This window comes from Pan troglodytes, chromosome 9, assembly GCF_028858775.2.
Source record: "Pan troglodytes isolate AG18354 chromosome 9, NHGRI_mPanTro3-v2.0_pri, whole genome shotgun sequence".
Lineage (NCBI taxonomy): Eukaryota > Metazoa > Chordata > Mammalia > Primates > Hominidae > Pan > Pan troglodytes.
Genome location: NC_072407.2, coordinates 116,163,318 through 116,176,831, shown reverse-complemented (window position 1 = coordinate 116,176,831; position 13,514 = coordinate 116,163,318). Strand labels below are relative to the sequence as shown.

The window sequence follows — 13,514 nt, the reverse complement described above, 5'->3', positions numbered from 1 at the left end:
TCCCCATAAGCTTAATCAAATTGCTATCTTAAAACTCTCTGGAGTCCTGTGAAACAGTAATAGAAAATCCGAGGCAGAGGCTGGAAGCATTTTATATTTGTTTGGTTGAGGGGAACGTGCGTCCCATCTGACAATGCACACTTAAGAGACAAAGTCATTTCCAATCTGTAATGGATCTTCTCCTACTGAGGGCAGGGAACACTGCGTCTGACCCAAACCTACAATCCCTCTGTTAGCTAACTTCTCCTAAGGTTCAGAGAAGAATTTTTTTTTTTTTTTTTTTTTTTTTTTGAGATGGAGTCTCGCTCTGTCACCCAGGCTGGAGTGCAGTGGCGCGATCTTGGCTCACTGCAAGCTCCACCTCCCGGGTTCACGCCATTCTCCTGCCTCAGCCTCCTGAGTAGCTGGGACTACAGGCGCCCACCACTACGCCCGGCTAATTTTTTTGTATTTTTAGTAGAGACGGGGTTTCACCATGTTAGCCAGGATGGTCTCGATCTCCTGACCTCGTGATCCGCCCACCTCGGCCTCCCAAAGTGCTGGGATTACAGGCATGAGCCACCGTGCCCGGCCAAAATTTTTTTTTTAAATGCCTTTTTCCTAATGCCTGGTTGGGGCTCATCAGCTCCAGGAAATCTTCCCTAGTTGGGCCTGGGATACTTAATGTATGGAGATGCTTAACTTGTTACTTAACTCTGGCTTTTAACGTGGCAAATGAATTGATGCCTATATTTTCCTTAGTCTGCCCGACCTCAGGGCAGTGCCATTCGTTAAATTAGTAGCGGAAGTAAATTACCTGCCCAAATCCAACTCAGGGCGAGTGACCACTTGCAAGCCTAGAGAAAACCAAAAGGGAAACAGTTTCTAAGAAGACTGAATGTGGGGAATGGATATGTTCCCAGCATCTCAAGCTTGCCTGGGATGGTCGAGTAAACAGCTACTGCAAAACTGCTTGGTGGGCCCAGTTTATCTTGTTGACAGAAGCAGCAATAGGTGAGAGGTGGTAAAGAGCTGCATCTCTGTCAGCCACTCCTTCCTGGAGCCCCTGGAAGGTCCTCTGGATACAGGGTCTGGTCCCTGGTGCACAACTAAGGAACATCAGAGATCATGGGGAGAAAAAAACGAATGGGTATAGGGAGAACACTGGGAAACCATTAAAATGATCATCAAGACATAGGTCTGTTGGTAGGCAAATCACAGATTACAAAACAGCATGCACTGAATATCATAGCCCCATTTGTGAATAAAAGAAAAATGAGACCAGGTGTGGTGGCTCACACCTGTAATCCCAGCACTTTAAGAGGGTGAGGTGGGTGGATCACCTGAGGTCAGGAGTTTGAGGCCAGCCTGGCCAACATGGTGAAACCCCATCTCTACTAAAAAATACAAAAATTAGCTGGGCGTGGTGGTGCATGCCTGTGAAGGCTGAGGCAGGAGAATCGCTTGAACCCGGAAGGTAGAGGTGGCAGTGAGCCGAGATCGTGCCATGGCACTCCAGCCTAGGAGACAAAGCAAGACTGTCTCGGAAAAAAAAAAAAAAAAGATAATGGGACACAGAGAACATATTTCTTTTGTTTGTAAGTATTTTCTAATTTCCCCACACTGAAGCCGTATTACAGGTATGATTTTTCTTAAAATGGGGTGCCTGGGTCAATACCATCCATGTCTTGCTTTTGACAAGAGTGACTCCTCCCAGGCCAGATGATGGCTGGCTTTTCTTCTAGAAATCTACACAGACGCAACTACCCCGTCTCCTCCTGACTTTGCAGATGTCGGACTCACTACTTCACCAGATCCGAGTTCAGACCTGATCCTTCCTTCCTGTTTCTGAAAATGGAGGAATGGGGAGGGCAAGGAGGCATCCCAGAGCCACCCCTACTCCCTGCTGCCTTCTGTGAATAGAATGATTCTAAAGGTGCCACAGTCTCCCGCACTGTCTGAATGGTCACTATGATGCAAAGCGTTACCTGCAGTCCTGTGATGCCGCAGGTATAGGAGGTTGGGTTAAGTCTGTAAGAACCAACAACATACCTGAAAGTTGTTTTTTATTTTAATTGAAATATAATTCATATACCATAAAATTCCACCCTTTTAATGTTTTTGTTGTTGTTGTTTTTGCGGGGGTGGAGGGGGTTGTTTTTAACAGGCAGGGTCTTGCTCTGTTACCCAGCCTGGAGTACAGTGGTGCCATCAAAGCTCACTGCAGCCTCAAGCTCCTGGGCTCAAGTGATCCTTCTGCCTCAACCTCCCAAAGCATGAGCCACTGTGCCCGGCCCTTTTATTGGTTTTTAATGTATTCATAAAGCTGAATACCATCACCACCACTATCTAATTCCAGAATATCTTCATCACTCCAAAAAGGAACCACATACCCATTAGTAGTCACTTCTCATTTTCCCCAAGCCTGTGGCATCCACTAATCTACTAACTGTCTAGAGCTCTCTGTTCTGAACATTTTCACATAAATGGAATCATCTAATTCATGGCCTTTCATGTCTTGCTTGTTTCACTTAGCACGGGATTTCCAAAGTTCATCCATGCTGTAACATGCATCAATATTTTACTCTTTTTATGGCCAAATTATAGTCCATGGTATGGATATACCACATTTTGTATATCCGTGCATCAGCTGATAGGCAATTGGGTAGTTTCCACCTTTTGGCTATTGTGAACAACACTGCTATGAATGTTCATGAGTAAGTTTTTATGTGGACACATTTTCAATTCTCTTGGGTTGGAAGTTACTTTTTGAAAATAAATTCTTGTTATTAGGTTGTCATTTGTCTCTCTCCCACATTAAAAACAAAAAGAGCACAGGATAGTTAAAAAAAATCTGAAACTTCCAACTACTTGGGTTCCAAATAAGTGATACCTGCCTGTCCTTGCCACACTCCAATCTCACACACACACTTTTACTGCATTCCCCTCTGCCCCCTCACCCCGGGGCTCCGCAGGACTGCATCCTTAACTCACAGCCCTCACCAGCCCAAATTATGCCTCTAAGCAGGAATCTTCACTGCAGCATATGAAATATTTAAGCTGCTTTTCTAAATATATACATTATTTAGCCTACAGTCTATAAAATATTGATATTATTTGTTTCTCCCACGCCCAAATATCTGCATTATTTACGGTACAGTTGGGGAAACATTTTTCCTATTGCCTGTGTCACTGGGGCACACACAGATTGGAGAGAGGCAATAGTGACAGTTCTCTCGTCCAGGTCACACAGAAGGCCCTGGGAATGCAGGAGATAACAGTGTCCAAAGCCAGATGGACAGCACTGTAGTCACCTCTGCGACCTCGTGGTACCATGGGAACAGGGAGCAAACACCCCGTTATTTCTCGAGGGCAGTTTTGTATTCCAAGCTCAGTGCCCCACTACTGTTGGTATTTAATTGATCCCCAAGTCTCCCACATGGGGAGTCACTCCCACTTCCAGCTGAGCTCATTCTTATTTGTGGCCTCTGTCACCCCCTCCAGGTGTGACCTCAGTCCTTATGTCGGTGTAAGAAAAAGCTCTCTTCTTACTCACTTCCTCCGTCAGGCCCATAGTGAACAAGACAGCAGCCCTGACCTCTGAGTGCTGGCACAGGCCCATTCCCCTGTGCTGCATTCTCCATCTGGCATTTATCTGTCCTAACAGTGGGAAACTGAGGCACCTGCCAGTGTGGCTGAGATACTGATGTCCATGAGCGCTCCCAAAACTCATTTATTTGTACTTGCAGCCTTTTCTTTTTAGAAGTCCTCCTTCCATACACAGAATGAGACTTGAAGGTGATATTTTTCTTATTTATAAAGTGACTTTAATTTTTAAAATTATGTAAGTGATATGTGCTTGTAAATCATCATTATTATTACTCAAAAATAGATAAAGCAGAAAGTAGAACACCTTTGCCCTATAATCCCACTTCTAAAGATAATCATTGTTAACAGGTATAGAGCATTACAGAGTCTTATAGGGTGGCTTTAGTATTTTATATGAAATGGGACCACACTATATAACCTGATTTCTCTAACCAGCTTTTATCATGCAAAACATCATGGACATCTTTCCATACCATCATTGACAGATTCCTTACTTTTGGATATTTAGGTCATTCTCATTGCTTTGCAATTACAAATAATGTTGCAATCAGCATCCCTAAGGAAAGCTTAGAAACTTTGGTACATAAAGGCCAAAGTCGGGGATGAAACGCCAAGGGTTTCTGAGCATTGGCCACACTGTCTCAGGGGCCTGCTGATAACAGGCCCTACTGCCACGGCGGTCGGTGGTTGAGACACTGGTCCCCGGATTCCTCAGGGAGCAACCCTGGGCCCGGCTTGGTGGCACGTACCTCCTTAACTTAGATACCTCCAAAGAGATGCCAAGGTGTGCAATGAACTTTCTCCTCTCCTGGCTGTCTAACTCAGAAGACGTTGTCTCTTCCTCCTCCTCCTCCTCCCCCTCCTCCCACCTCCACTCCCTTTGGGTACCTCTACTTACCCTGCCTCTGTTTTGAATCTCTAAAATAATGTGACAAGTTAATGATGGTACAATTATCTAAATGTTTAACAGACATGTTATCTAAGTGAGTCGGATTGAGATTCCATCCCGCTGACAATAAACATCAATGGTGGAGCAGAAAGCGATAGGCAAATTATAGCAAACCCTGCAATTTCAATGCTATTAACTTTGGAGGAATAACAGCCTTGAGGCCTGTAAACTCTGAATAAAATAGGCCCTTGTGTTTGTCCAACTATTAAATCAAAATGCTACCAACATCCTAGAAAAAACAAGGCGATTTATGGCCTTTCAAGTTTCAGTTACACATTGGTTTTTATTAACTCCTTTCTGTCATCGGGCAGCCATGGCGTCACTAAGGAGAAGGGTGAGAAGTCAGAGAGGAAACACAGGAGTGGATAGTGGGAGAGAGAGGGATAAAGGAGAAGCTTGAGGGGCTGAGCATGGGCACGAGGGGAGACGAGTGGAAACCCGAGATCAAGAACTGAGGTTGATTATTCACGACTCGGATGTGGGGACAATTCTGAGAGTGAAGGGGCAACTCAGACCAGTGAGGACGGTGAGTCCCGCCAGACCACCCCAAGAAAACACCAACCTGGAATCCCAGTCCTGCCACTGGATGAGTCGTATTATTTAAGCCTCTCTGAGCCTGTGATTCCTCATCAGTGATGCAGACGGTGAAGCCCCCCTTAGTGGTGTCCTGATGACTATATTGGACCATACATAAAAAGCCACAGTGCTGGGCACAGACCACGTTCTGAATAATAGTCCTCAAAGATCAGACTCTATCCTTCCCCTCCAATTTCTAGAACAGTTTTTAAGAGGCAAAAGATCTTCATCTTTAATCCCTTCTTCAGACACAGTAGGTATTTAATACACTGTTACTGAATAAGCTACTAAATAAAGTGGAGGAATTCTTGTCAACTGGTGAGGGACAGAAACTGCAGGCCTCTAAAAATAACAGTAGCAAGCAGCTACCACTTATGCATACATCAGTCCTCCTTCCCAGGGCTCAGGGCTTCACATGTATGATTTTTTTTTTCTTTCTTTTTTTTTTTTTTTTTTTGAGACGGAGTCTTGCTCTGTCGCCCAGGCTGGAGTGCAGTGGCGCGATCTCGGCTCACTGCAAGCTCCGCCTCCCGGGTTCACACCATTCTCCTGCCTCAGCCTCCCAAGTAGCTGGGACTACAGGTGCCCGCCACCAAGCCCGGCTAATTTTTTGTATTTTTAGTAGAGACGGGGTTTCACTGTGTTAGCCAGGATGGTCTTGATCTCCTGACCTCATGATCCACCCACCTCGGCCTCCCAAAGTGCTGGGATTACAGGTGTGAGCCACCGTGCCCGGCCCCACATGTATGGTTTTATGTAGTTCTTACAGCAACCATTATGATTATTAATCATAGTTTACAAATGTGAAAAACTAAGGTTGAGAAAAATACAGACCATCAATGCAAGATCAGAATCTTAGGCTGTCCTTGGAACCACAGAACCCCCCAAACAGCACTTTTCTTGCCCAATTCCTACACCCTACCTTTGAGAGAAGCAAGGAAACGAAGCCATTTGTCCCATATGAAGCAAGTCCATAGCAGAGCCAGGATAAGAACCTAGTTCTCCTTATCCTAATTCATTATTGCTTCCAAACACCATGCTGCCTCCACATCCCCAATGGTAATTTGCAATCACATTTCCACTAGGGTGGGAGGCCGGGGAAGGGCAAGGTCTGTGTCCTGCCCACTGCCCAGCGGCATCCATGGCCGGCATCCCCATCCCGGGGCCCAGCATCCATGTCCAGCATCCCCGTCCCGGGGCCCAGCGGCATCCATGTCCAGCAGCCCCGTCCCAGGGCCCAGCGGCATCCATGTCCGGCATCCCCGTCCCGGGACCTGGCATCCATGTCCGGCATCCCCGTCCCGGGGCCCAGCATCCGTGTCTGGCATCCCGGTCCCAGGTCCCAGCATACATGTCCAAAATCCCTATCCCAGGACCGAGCATCCATGTCTGGCATCGAGAAACACTCAAGATGTCTGTGGAGGAAATGAGCTTCAGCCCTTTCTAATCCAAACCTGCCTTGCTTAAATTCTCCTTCTCCAATCCCAAAAGAGCCAAACACCACTGATCCCCTCAAATCACTGTCCAGGGCAGTGATGCTTCATATAAAATGTGCTGGGGTGATGAAAGGGCAGAGCACAAAGGACTTTCAGGGCAGTGAAGCGGCTATTCTGTATGATACAAAAATGGTGGATGCGTGTCCTTACACGTCTGTCCAAATCCACAGACTGTACACCACCAGGAGTGAACCCTCATGTGAACTGTGGGCCCTGGGTGACAATGATGTGCCAGCGTAGACTCACCAATTGTAACAAATGTACCACCCATGTGGTGTGGGATGTTGATGGTGGGGGAGGCTGTGCACTTGCGTGTGAGGACGGGGGTACAGTGGGAACTCTATACTTTCCATTCCATTTTGCTATAACCTAAAGCTGCTCTTAAAAAAATGAAATTTATTAATTTAAAAAAGAGTATCGGGGGCCCCTCCAGAAGGTGGCCAGAGGGGCCCTGGGAGCCACTAGGGTGAACAATGGAGAGAAAGAATAGCTGGTCTGGGCCAGCAGGAGACGGCTGGGTTGTTCCTCCCTACTCTACAGCAAGCAGCTCCAGCACAGCCGAGAGCCCTGTGCTTGGAAAATAAAACTCTATATTAGGCATCAAATATGCCTTTATAGTAACAGCATGAAATTAGGTCAAGAGTAAATCTATGCTGGGGCACTGACTGTACAAACAGCAGCACATGACCCTCCTCCCAAAGTGCCTATGACGTTCCGCGGCCGTTCTTGAGCCTGAGCTTTCTCATGTTAAATTCCTTGGCACAGAATGTGAAATGCTATACAAATCACCTCTGATATTTATAAAAGTCAAATGCTATTATGTTTTCAATGGGGAGGTCACAGCAAACCACATGGAGTCTGCCTGTCCCTCTGATGACTCACTGTCCTGTCCTCCCTGATACCCTCCACCTTGGACAGAGGTTTGAGGCTCGTTTGGATTTTTTTTTTTTTTTCATGTAAAGTTTAGGTAGATTAAGTTATTTGTCATCATCTGGCCCCCTCCCAGCTCCTCTGGGACCAGCCACTGGGAGGCTGTTCTTGAGAGCAGGAACTAGAACAGTTGCCAGTTTTCCTATCATTACAGGACTCCTTGGTGCCCAGCACTGTCCCTCGTGCCAAGCTCAGGGCAGGAGGGGGCAAGGCCAGCAGCTATCCTGAGGGAAGGAGCGTTGCTGCTCACCCTTTTAAATCCTCTGCCTTCTGCACTCCAGCCTGGGCGACAGAGCGAGACTCTGTCTCAAAAATAATAATTAAAATAAAATAAATCCTCTGTCTTGCCTGCTACTCCCACCCCACCCCCTGCCCCCACCATGATCACCCACTACAGAAAATTCTCCAAACAAGGACTTCATTTTCTACTCTGAAGTTCAGAGCCAGGGACTGTCCCTGAAGCTTCCTCCAAATATTATTAACATATCAGGAGAGAGGGGCCAGTGCAAGCAGGCAGCCAACACCAAGGTTGGAGAGACAGTTCTGCACCTCCAAAGGGGGAGGCCACACAGTGCAAAGAGAGAGAGAGAGACAAAGAGAGAGAAACAGAGAGTGGGGGGAAGACAGAGTATATGCCTCCTAGACTCCTTCACACTGAAATGAAGAGGACCCTTTGGGTGGGGTTCCCTCCAATGCCCACTCCCTGCTAGAAGGGAAGGGCAGAGTCCACAGCATGGACCCTCAGCCGCCAGAGGTATGCTGTTTCTGGACTGCAAGACTCTTGCAGCCGACAACACAGTGGATGAGAACCAGCATCTCAACATTTGCATCTGGTTGAGTGGCTTCCCCTGTGACGCAGTAATGTGGAAACTAAGCAACTTTTTCTAGGCCAGTAAAAGAAAGTACTTATTTTGTAGTCACAGTGGAGAGAACCTTGGGCTGAACTCGTGGGCCCTAATTCTAGTTTGGATTGTGTGTTCTTAACTGACCCCCTTTTTCAAATAGGGGCTTTGATCCATTGATCCGCACATGAGAGCTGATGCCCAGGCCCCCACAGGGAGGGAAGACAATGCTAAAATGTGGGCTCTGGGGTACAGAAGCCCAAGGCACACATTCAAGTCCTGCCCCAGATTGGTCTTCCTTAACCTTTCTGGGACTCAGTTTTCTCTGGCAAAGATTAGGGAAGAAAAAAGGTCTATATTTTTGGACTATAGTGAAGACTTAATAAAAATAATAACTCAAAAGTATCCAAAAGAGTACAGCTATTGAATTATCTGTACCTAAGGCAAGTTCAACCTACATGCTCATTTCCTTCACAACACCGTAACCTTCAGGAAGGCAGGGCCCAATTTCTGTTCACTATTATGTATTAAGTCCACAAAGCACCTAGCATACAGTAGGTACTTAAAAACTCAGAGAATGAGGAAATGAAGGAACTACAGGATAAGCCAGCTACACAGGCTAGTCTCACAGCAAACTTGAGTCACTCACCTGGCAGACCTTGCAGGGCAGGTTGAGGGCTGGAGGAGAGAGCTGAATTCCTCCAGGGTAAGTCTAGGGTCTAGTTCAACCTAGTACCCTGGGCCTGCAGAGGGTGCCCTTAAGCTTCCCAGCCTCAGAACTTCTAAACCTAGGAATGACCTTAGCTATCTTTGTCTGTTTCTTTGCCTCTTTTTTCTTACTGGCGAAAAGGTAGGATGAGGTGGAAGGTTCTATTTGAAGAAGTCAAGAGACAGGGAATACCCAGGTTCCTGGTGATAGCAGACATGGTTCAGGACCCTACCAGGAACCCAAAATTCCTGAGCCTTTGAGGGCACCAGTCACTGAAGCCTCCTCTTAAGATGTAGAAGGGCACAGGCCTGGTGCTCCTGGAGGCTGGTACACCTGCTTAGTCTCAATTCCAGTTTTGCGGCCTGTCTGGCCTGGGTTTACACATCACCTGTTTAGACACCAACAGGGAATGGTTCCTTAGGGAAGCTTTGGGTATTCCAGACCTCAGGGCCTTAAGATCTACCAAATCTGCTCCCTGAGATTGCTCAAAGTGTGGAGCTTCAATCTGCCCTCACTTCTTTCAACTGCACTGAGAGGGCCCCAGTGGCTGTTAACTCAGTGGGCACATTGCAAATGTCCTCTTGGCCGGAGGACATAGTCAGGGATCCTGGAAGACCTCACCATGGCCTTGCAAAGCAGGTGTATACTGTTCCTATTCCTCCAACACCATCCTCACTGACTTGGCCCCGTCAACCTATCCAGTGGGGGAAATTCATGTTCTCAGAAGCCTCTGAGGAAGACCAGGATGATGCGATGAGAGAAACTGGCACCTCCATTTCCTGAGCACTTACTCCATGCGAGGCCTATATTGAGATTATCCAATCTGTGATGGGGCTGGAATTGGAATCTAGATAGTCTGACACCAGATCCCAAGTTCTGGGTCACTGTGCACCAAATACCCTGCACTTGACACTCTGACTTTAGGCTTCATGGGGTTCCTCTTCCCTGCAATCTGCATGACAAGCCTGCACCACTCTGTTAGGGCTCAAACTTTCCTAGGAAGTAATGTCCTCTAGAGATCATCCCATCCACTTCCCTGCCTTCAGGCAGGTCTCTTGTCCCCAGGCAGTCATTTGCCCATCCCCCTTTCCTGCTCCCTGACTCCCTCAGTCTCTCTGGCCAGGCCCACACAGACCAGCCCTGGCCCCAACTCCCCCATGTTCACATTACCAATAGGTGTGCTCTGGGTCCCCTACAGATGGACTGAAAGAGTTGAAGGTTCCTACAGGTCACCCTCATGGCCTCTTCACTCAGACCTCCCATTTTCTCCCGAGGGCATGCTGAAGACTGCCCGGCCTCCTACCTTGGAGCTCAGCAGCCAAGTTATCTCGCTGCCCTCTAATTAACACCACCGGATCCTGTCTGTTGCCCCCAGGCCTGTTCAAGTCCCAAATGGGGATGTACAGTGGCTTGAACAACATTATGATTTGTAAAACCCACTCCTAATTAGTTTGACTTTGAATAAAGAGGGTAATTATTTTTAAATTTATTAACTGCTGCCTGGCCAGAGAAGTTTCCAGATCAAATGACATGGAGAAGCTATTTCTGCTCAGTGATGCAGCAATTTATATTACTGATCGGTCATTAAAACCTCTGGCACAAAACCACTTGTGTTTCCTGAGCCAAGATAGTGTCCGTGTGTCAAATTTCAAACCCAGAGAATAAATTAAGCCATTAATGGTATTTATCAGTTTATCTGGACTTAAAGAACTACTTACTAATTTAAGACATTCCTGACATAGAAGCCAGGTGGTGCACTGGGTGTGCATGGGGGTGTGCACGTGCACGTATGTGTGTTTTCTCACTTTTATTTTACTGAACAGTGTAAAAAAAATTCTGATGTGTAAATGAAGTACAAGCATCTCGGGAACTGCCTAGCTGTTAATTCCTCACTGCTCTGCAACCCAAACATTTTGGAAGCAGCAGTGTTTTGCAATATGTATTTGTCATAATATAAAAGGTGTAAAATGATCTCTGTTTATCTCCTCAAAGCCTTCGTTGTACCAAAACAGAAAACTGAATGTGACAACAAAGCCTGAGCCCAGCCCAACCATAAGCGTGGCCTCCTAGAACACCAGCTTGAGCCCGTCAAGATCTTGAGGGCAGGGGGCAAGGAGGGGTCACACACACCAGGACAGAAATCCAGGTCAAATAGGGTCAAAAGGGTGAGATGTGAACATGCCATTCTCTTGGATAGGCTGGAATTGGAAATAGTTTCCATTAAATTCATTTTCCAGTTTCAAGAATACCTGTACGACACCATAACCACCTGCCCTATGCAAAGCCACACGTGAGCTCCATGAACTCCCACATGGCAGCCTTGGATATGAAACTGATCTGATTCAGGCAAACTGTATCCTACTCCAGGAGGAGGATGTACACATCAGGGTGTTGGGGCTTCTTAGTGCAATGGGGCACAGGGTTCCAAAAGAGCTCTTCCCAGGCAGGGCCATGAACTCAATGACCTCTAAACAGGATCACCCTGAACCAATCAGCCTACAGACTCCTGGACAACACTCAGTCAGTGCGGAGGCAGCCAGGGAGTAGTAGAAAGAACACTTGAGTTGGAGTTGGGTCAAGTTCCAGTTCTCTACTTCCTAGTGGGTAGTGTCTAGGCCTCCATGGTCTCATCTGTTAAATGGGTGTAATCAAGGAAATTGTTTTATAAACTAAGGTAGCAAAAATATCAAGTGGCATTGGCAGTATTTTTACTGTCCCAGGGTCTCCATTCCTTCTCTTTTTCAGAGCTCTTCCCTACCTACTCTCCCGTTGGCTTCCCAACAGTACCTGGTCTCCCACCTGGCTTTTCCCACTCCAATAGCTTTAGTGACATTTTCAGCGCTCCCTGTCATCAGGCAACTCCCTTCCTCCTGGGACCCCTTTCCTGGAACAGAGAGGGCAAATAGATTTCAGACTGTATTCTCTCATTGATTATTAGGGGAACTAAAAATCCACCTGAGTTCAGCAGGAAGTAGCGCTATGAGTGATGAATGAGCTCTGCCACATGTCAGAAAGAGTCACCATGGTCACACAGGACCCCTCTTTGCCAGCCCTATCCTGAGGGTAAAACTGCTGTCGTATCTCCCCTCGGCACTGAGCACGACACCTGCCCCACACAAGGAAGTGGCTCTTCCCTGCTGGGGGAGCTCGCCCACAGCTCACACTAAGGCTGGCAGGGAGCCCTTCTCAAAGCATCCACCTTGGTGTCTCACCCCTAATTTGGATTCATTTTCTCCATTCCCCATCCTTTCAAGAGCTCAGTTTACTCAATCTTTATTGAGCACACCACATGTGGCCTATTGAGCAAGCCACATTTTACCTCAACATCAGCAGGGGGCACTTGGTAGCTGACCTCTCCCTCCTCCAGCTGAGGAGCCCCATCCACAAGATCTCTGGGGAAAAAACAAAAGGCCCAGACCACCACATTCAGACCTTCAGCTTCTTTCAAGAACAGGGCATGTGCCTGAGTTGGTCACCATCATATCCCCAGCAGGTGCCAGGCACACAGGGGGTGCTCCATACGTCTGGGGTCCGCCTAGGAACAGCCTCCACAGCTGCTCATCCCTCGGGGACTCAGCTTGCTCCCCTGCCCCTGGCTGAGAGGGCAGCTGGCTCCCTGCTGCTGCAAATTTAATCTGGATGGACAGAATTAAGCTGCTTGGCAAAGCTGGCTCACAGCTCATTCCCCCAGATTAGAACTCTCAGAGTGGGATTCTCAGTTACATGCGGTCTAGCAATAAGAAAATGGCTGGGACCCTGGGAGACCCGGTTCTCCCCTTGCTTTCATGACAACCACCTCTGGAACCCTGGGCAAAATAACCTAGCCAGATCACTTTCTCTATAACTGAGCTAGGGAGATGCTGACTGGAATGACAGCTCACCTGTAAAGCTCCCCTCCCATCATGACAGGGCAAGGCCCCTCCAGACCAAAGCTCAAGATGCCAGTCAGGAGGCATGTTTTCCACTCAGAAAAGGCAAGGACAAGAACGCTGAAATACTGACGACAATAATCTTAACAGCAGCTGACTGGTGTTCTTCCTTCTTCCACTTTAGTCCCCTGTAGTAGCTTGTTTCCAAAGATGACTGCCATCAATTCCTCCTTCCCTATAGGTTTCTGTCACTTCCCTACTGAGAAGGAGAGTCCAGCCTTCCACCGCCTTCAATCTGGGGCTGACCTATGACTATCTGATTGATGACATATGGTAGAAGTAATGCTGTGTACTTCCAGCCTAGCTTTTAAGAGGGCTGGCAGTTCCTGTGTCCTGACTCCTGGAAACCTGAGCTGTCACACAGCAAGTCCAGGTTACTCTGCTGAAGAGAGAAGCCACGCAAAGGAACACTGAGACTCAGATAATTGAGTGAAGGAGCCATCTTGGACATCCAGCCCAGTCGAGTCTTCAGATGACACCAGCTCCAGCCATTAC

General features: G+C 47.4%; 1 protein-coding gene across 7 annotated transcripts in view; it reads right to left on the bottom strand.

Moving 5' to 3' along the window:
* Positions 1–13,514, bottom strand: part of ZBTB16 (zinc finger and BTB domain containing 16) — a 195,644-nt gene that overhangs the window by 49,846 nt on the left and 132,284 nt on the right. For 2 of the 7 annotated variants that reach the window (XR_008538149.2, XM_016922021.4), the window contains exon 5: positions 1–13,514. This exon is cut by the window's left edge. The exons of the other annotated variants lie outside the window; for them this stretch is intronic. Coding sequence is in view for 1 of the 2 variants with exons in the window: in XM_016922021.4 (XP_016777510.1) it covers positions 13,327–13,514 (188 nt within the window). In the remaining variant the exon portion in view is untranslated. 7 annotated transcript variants of the gene reach the window in all.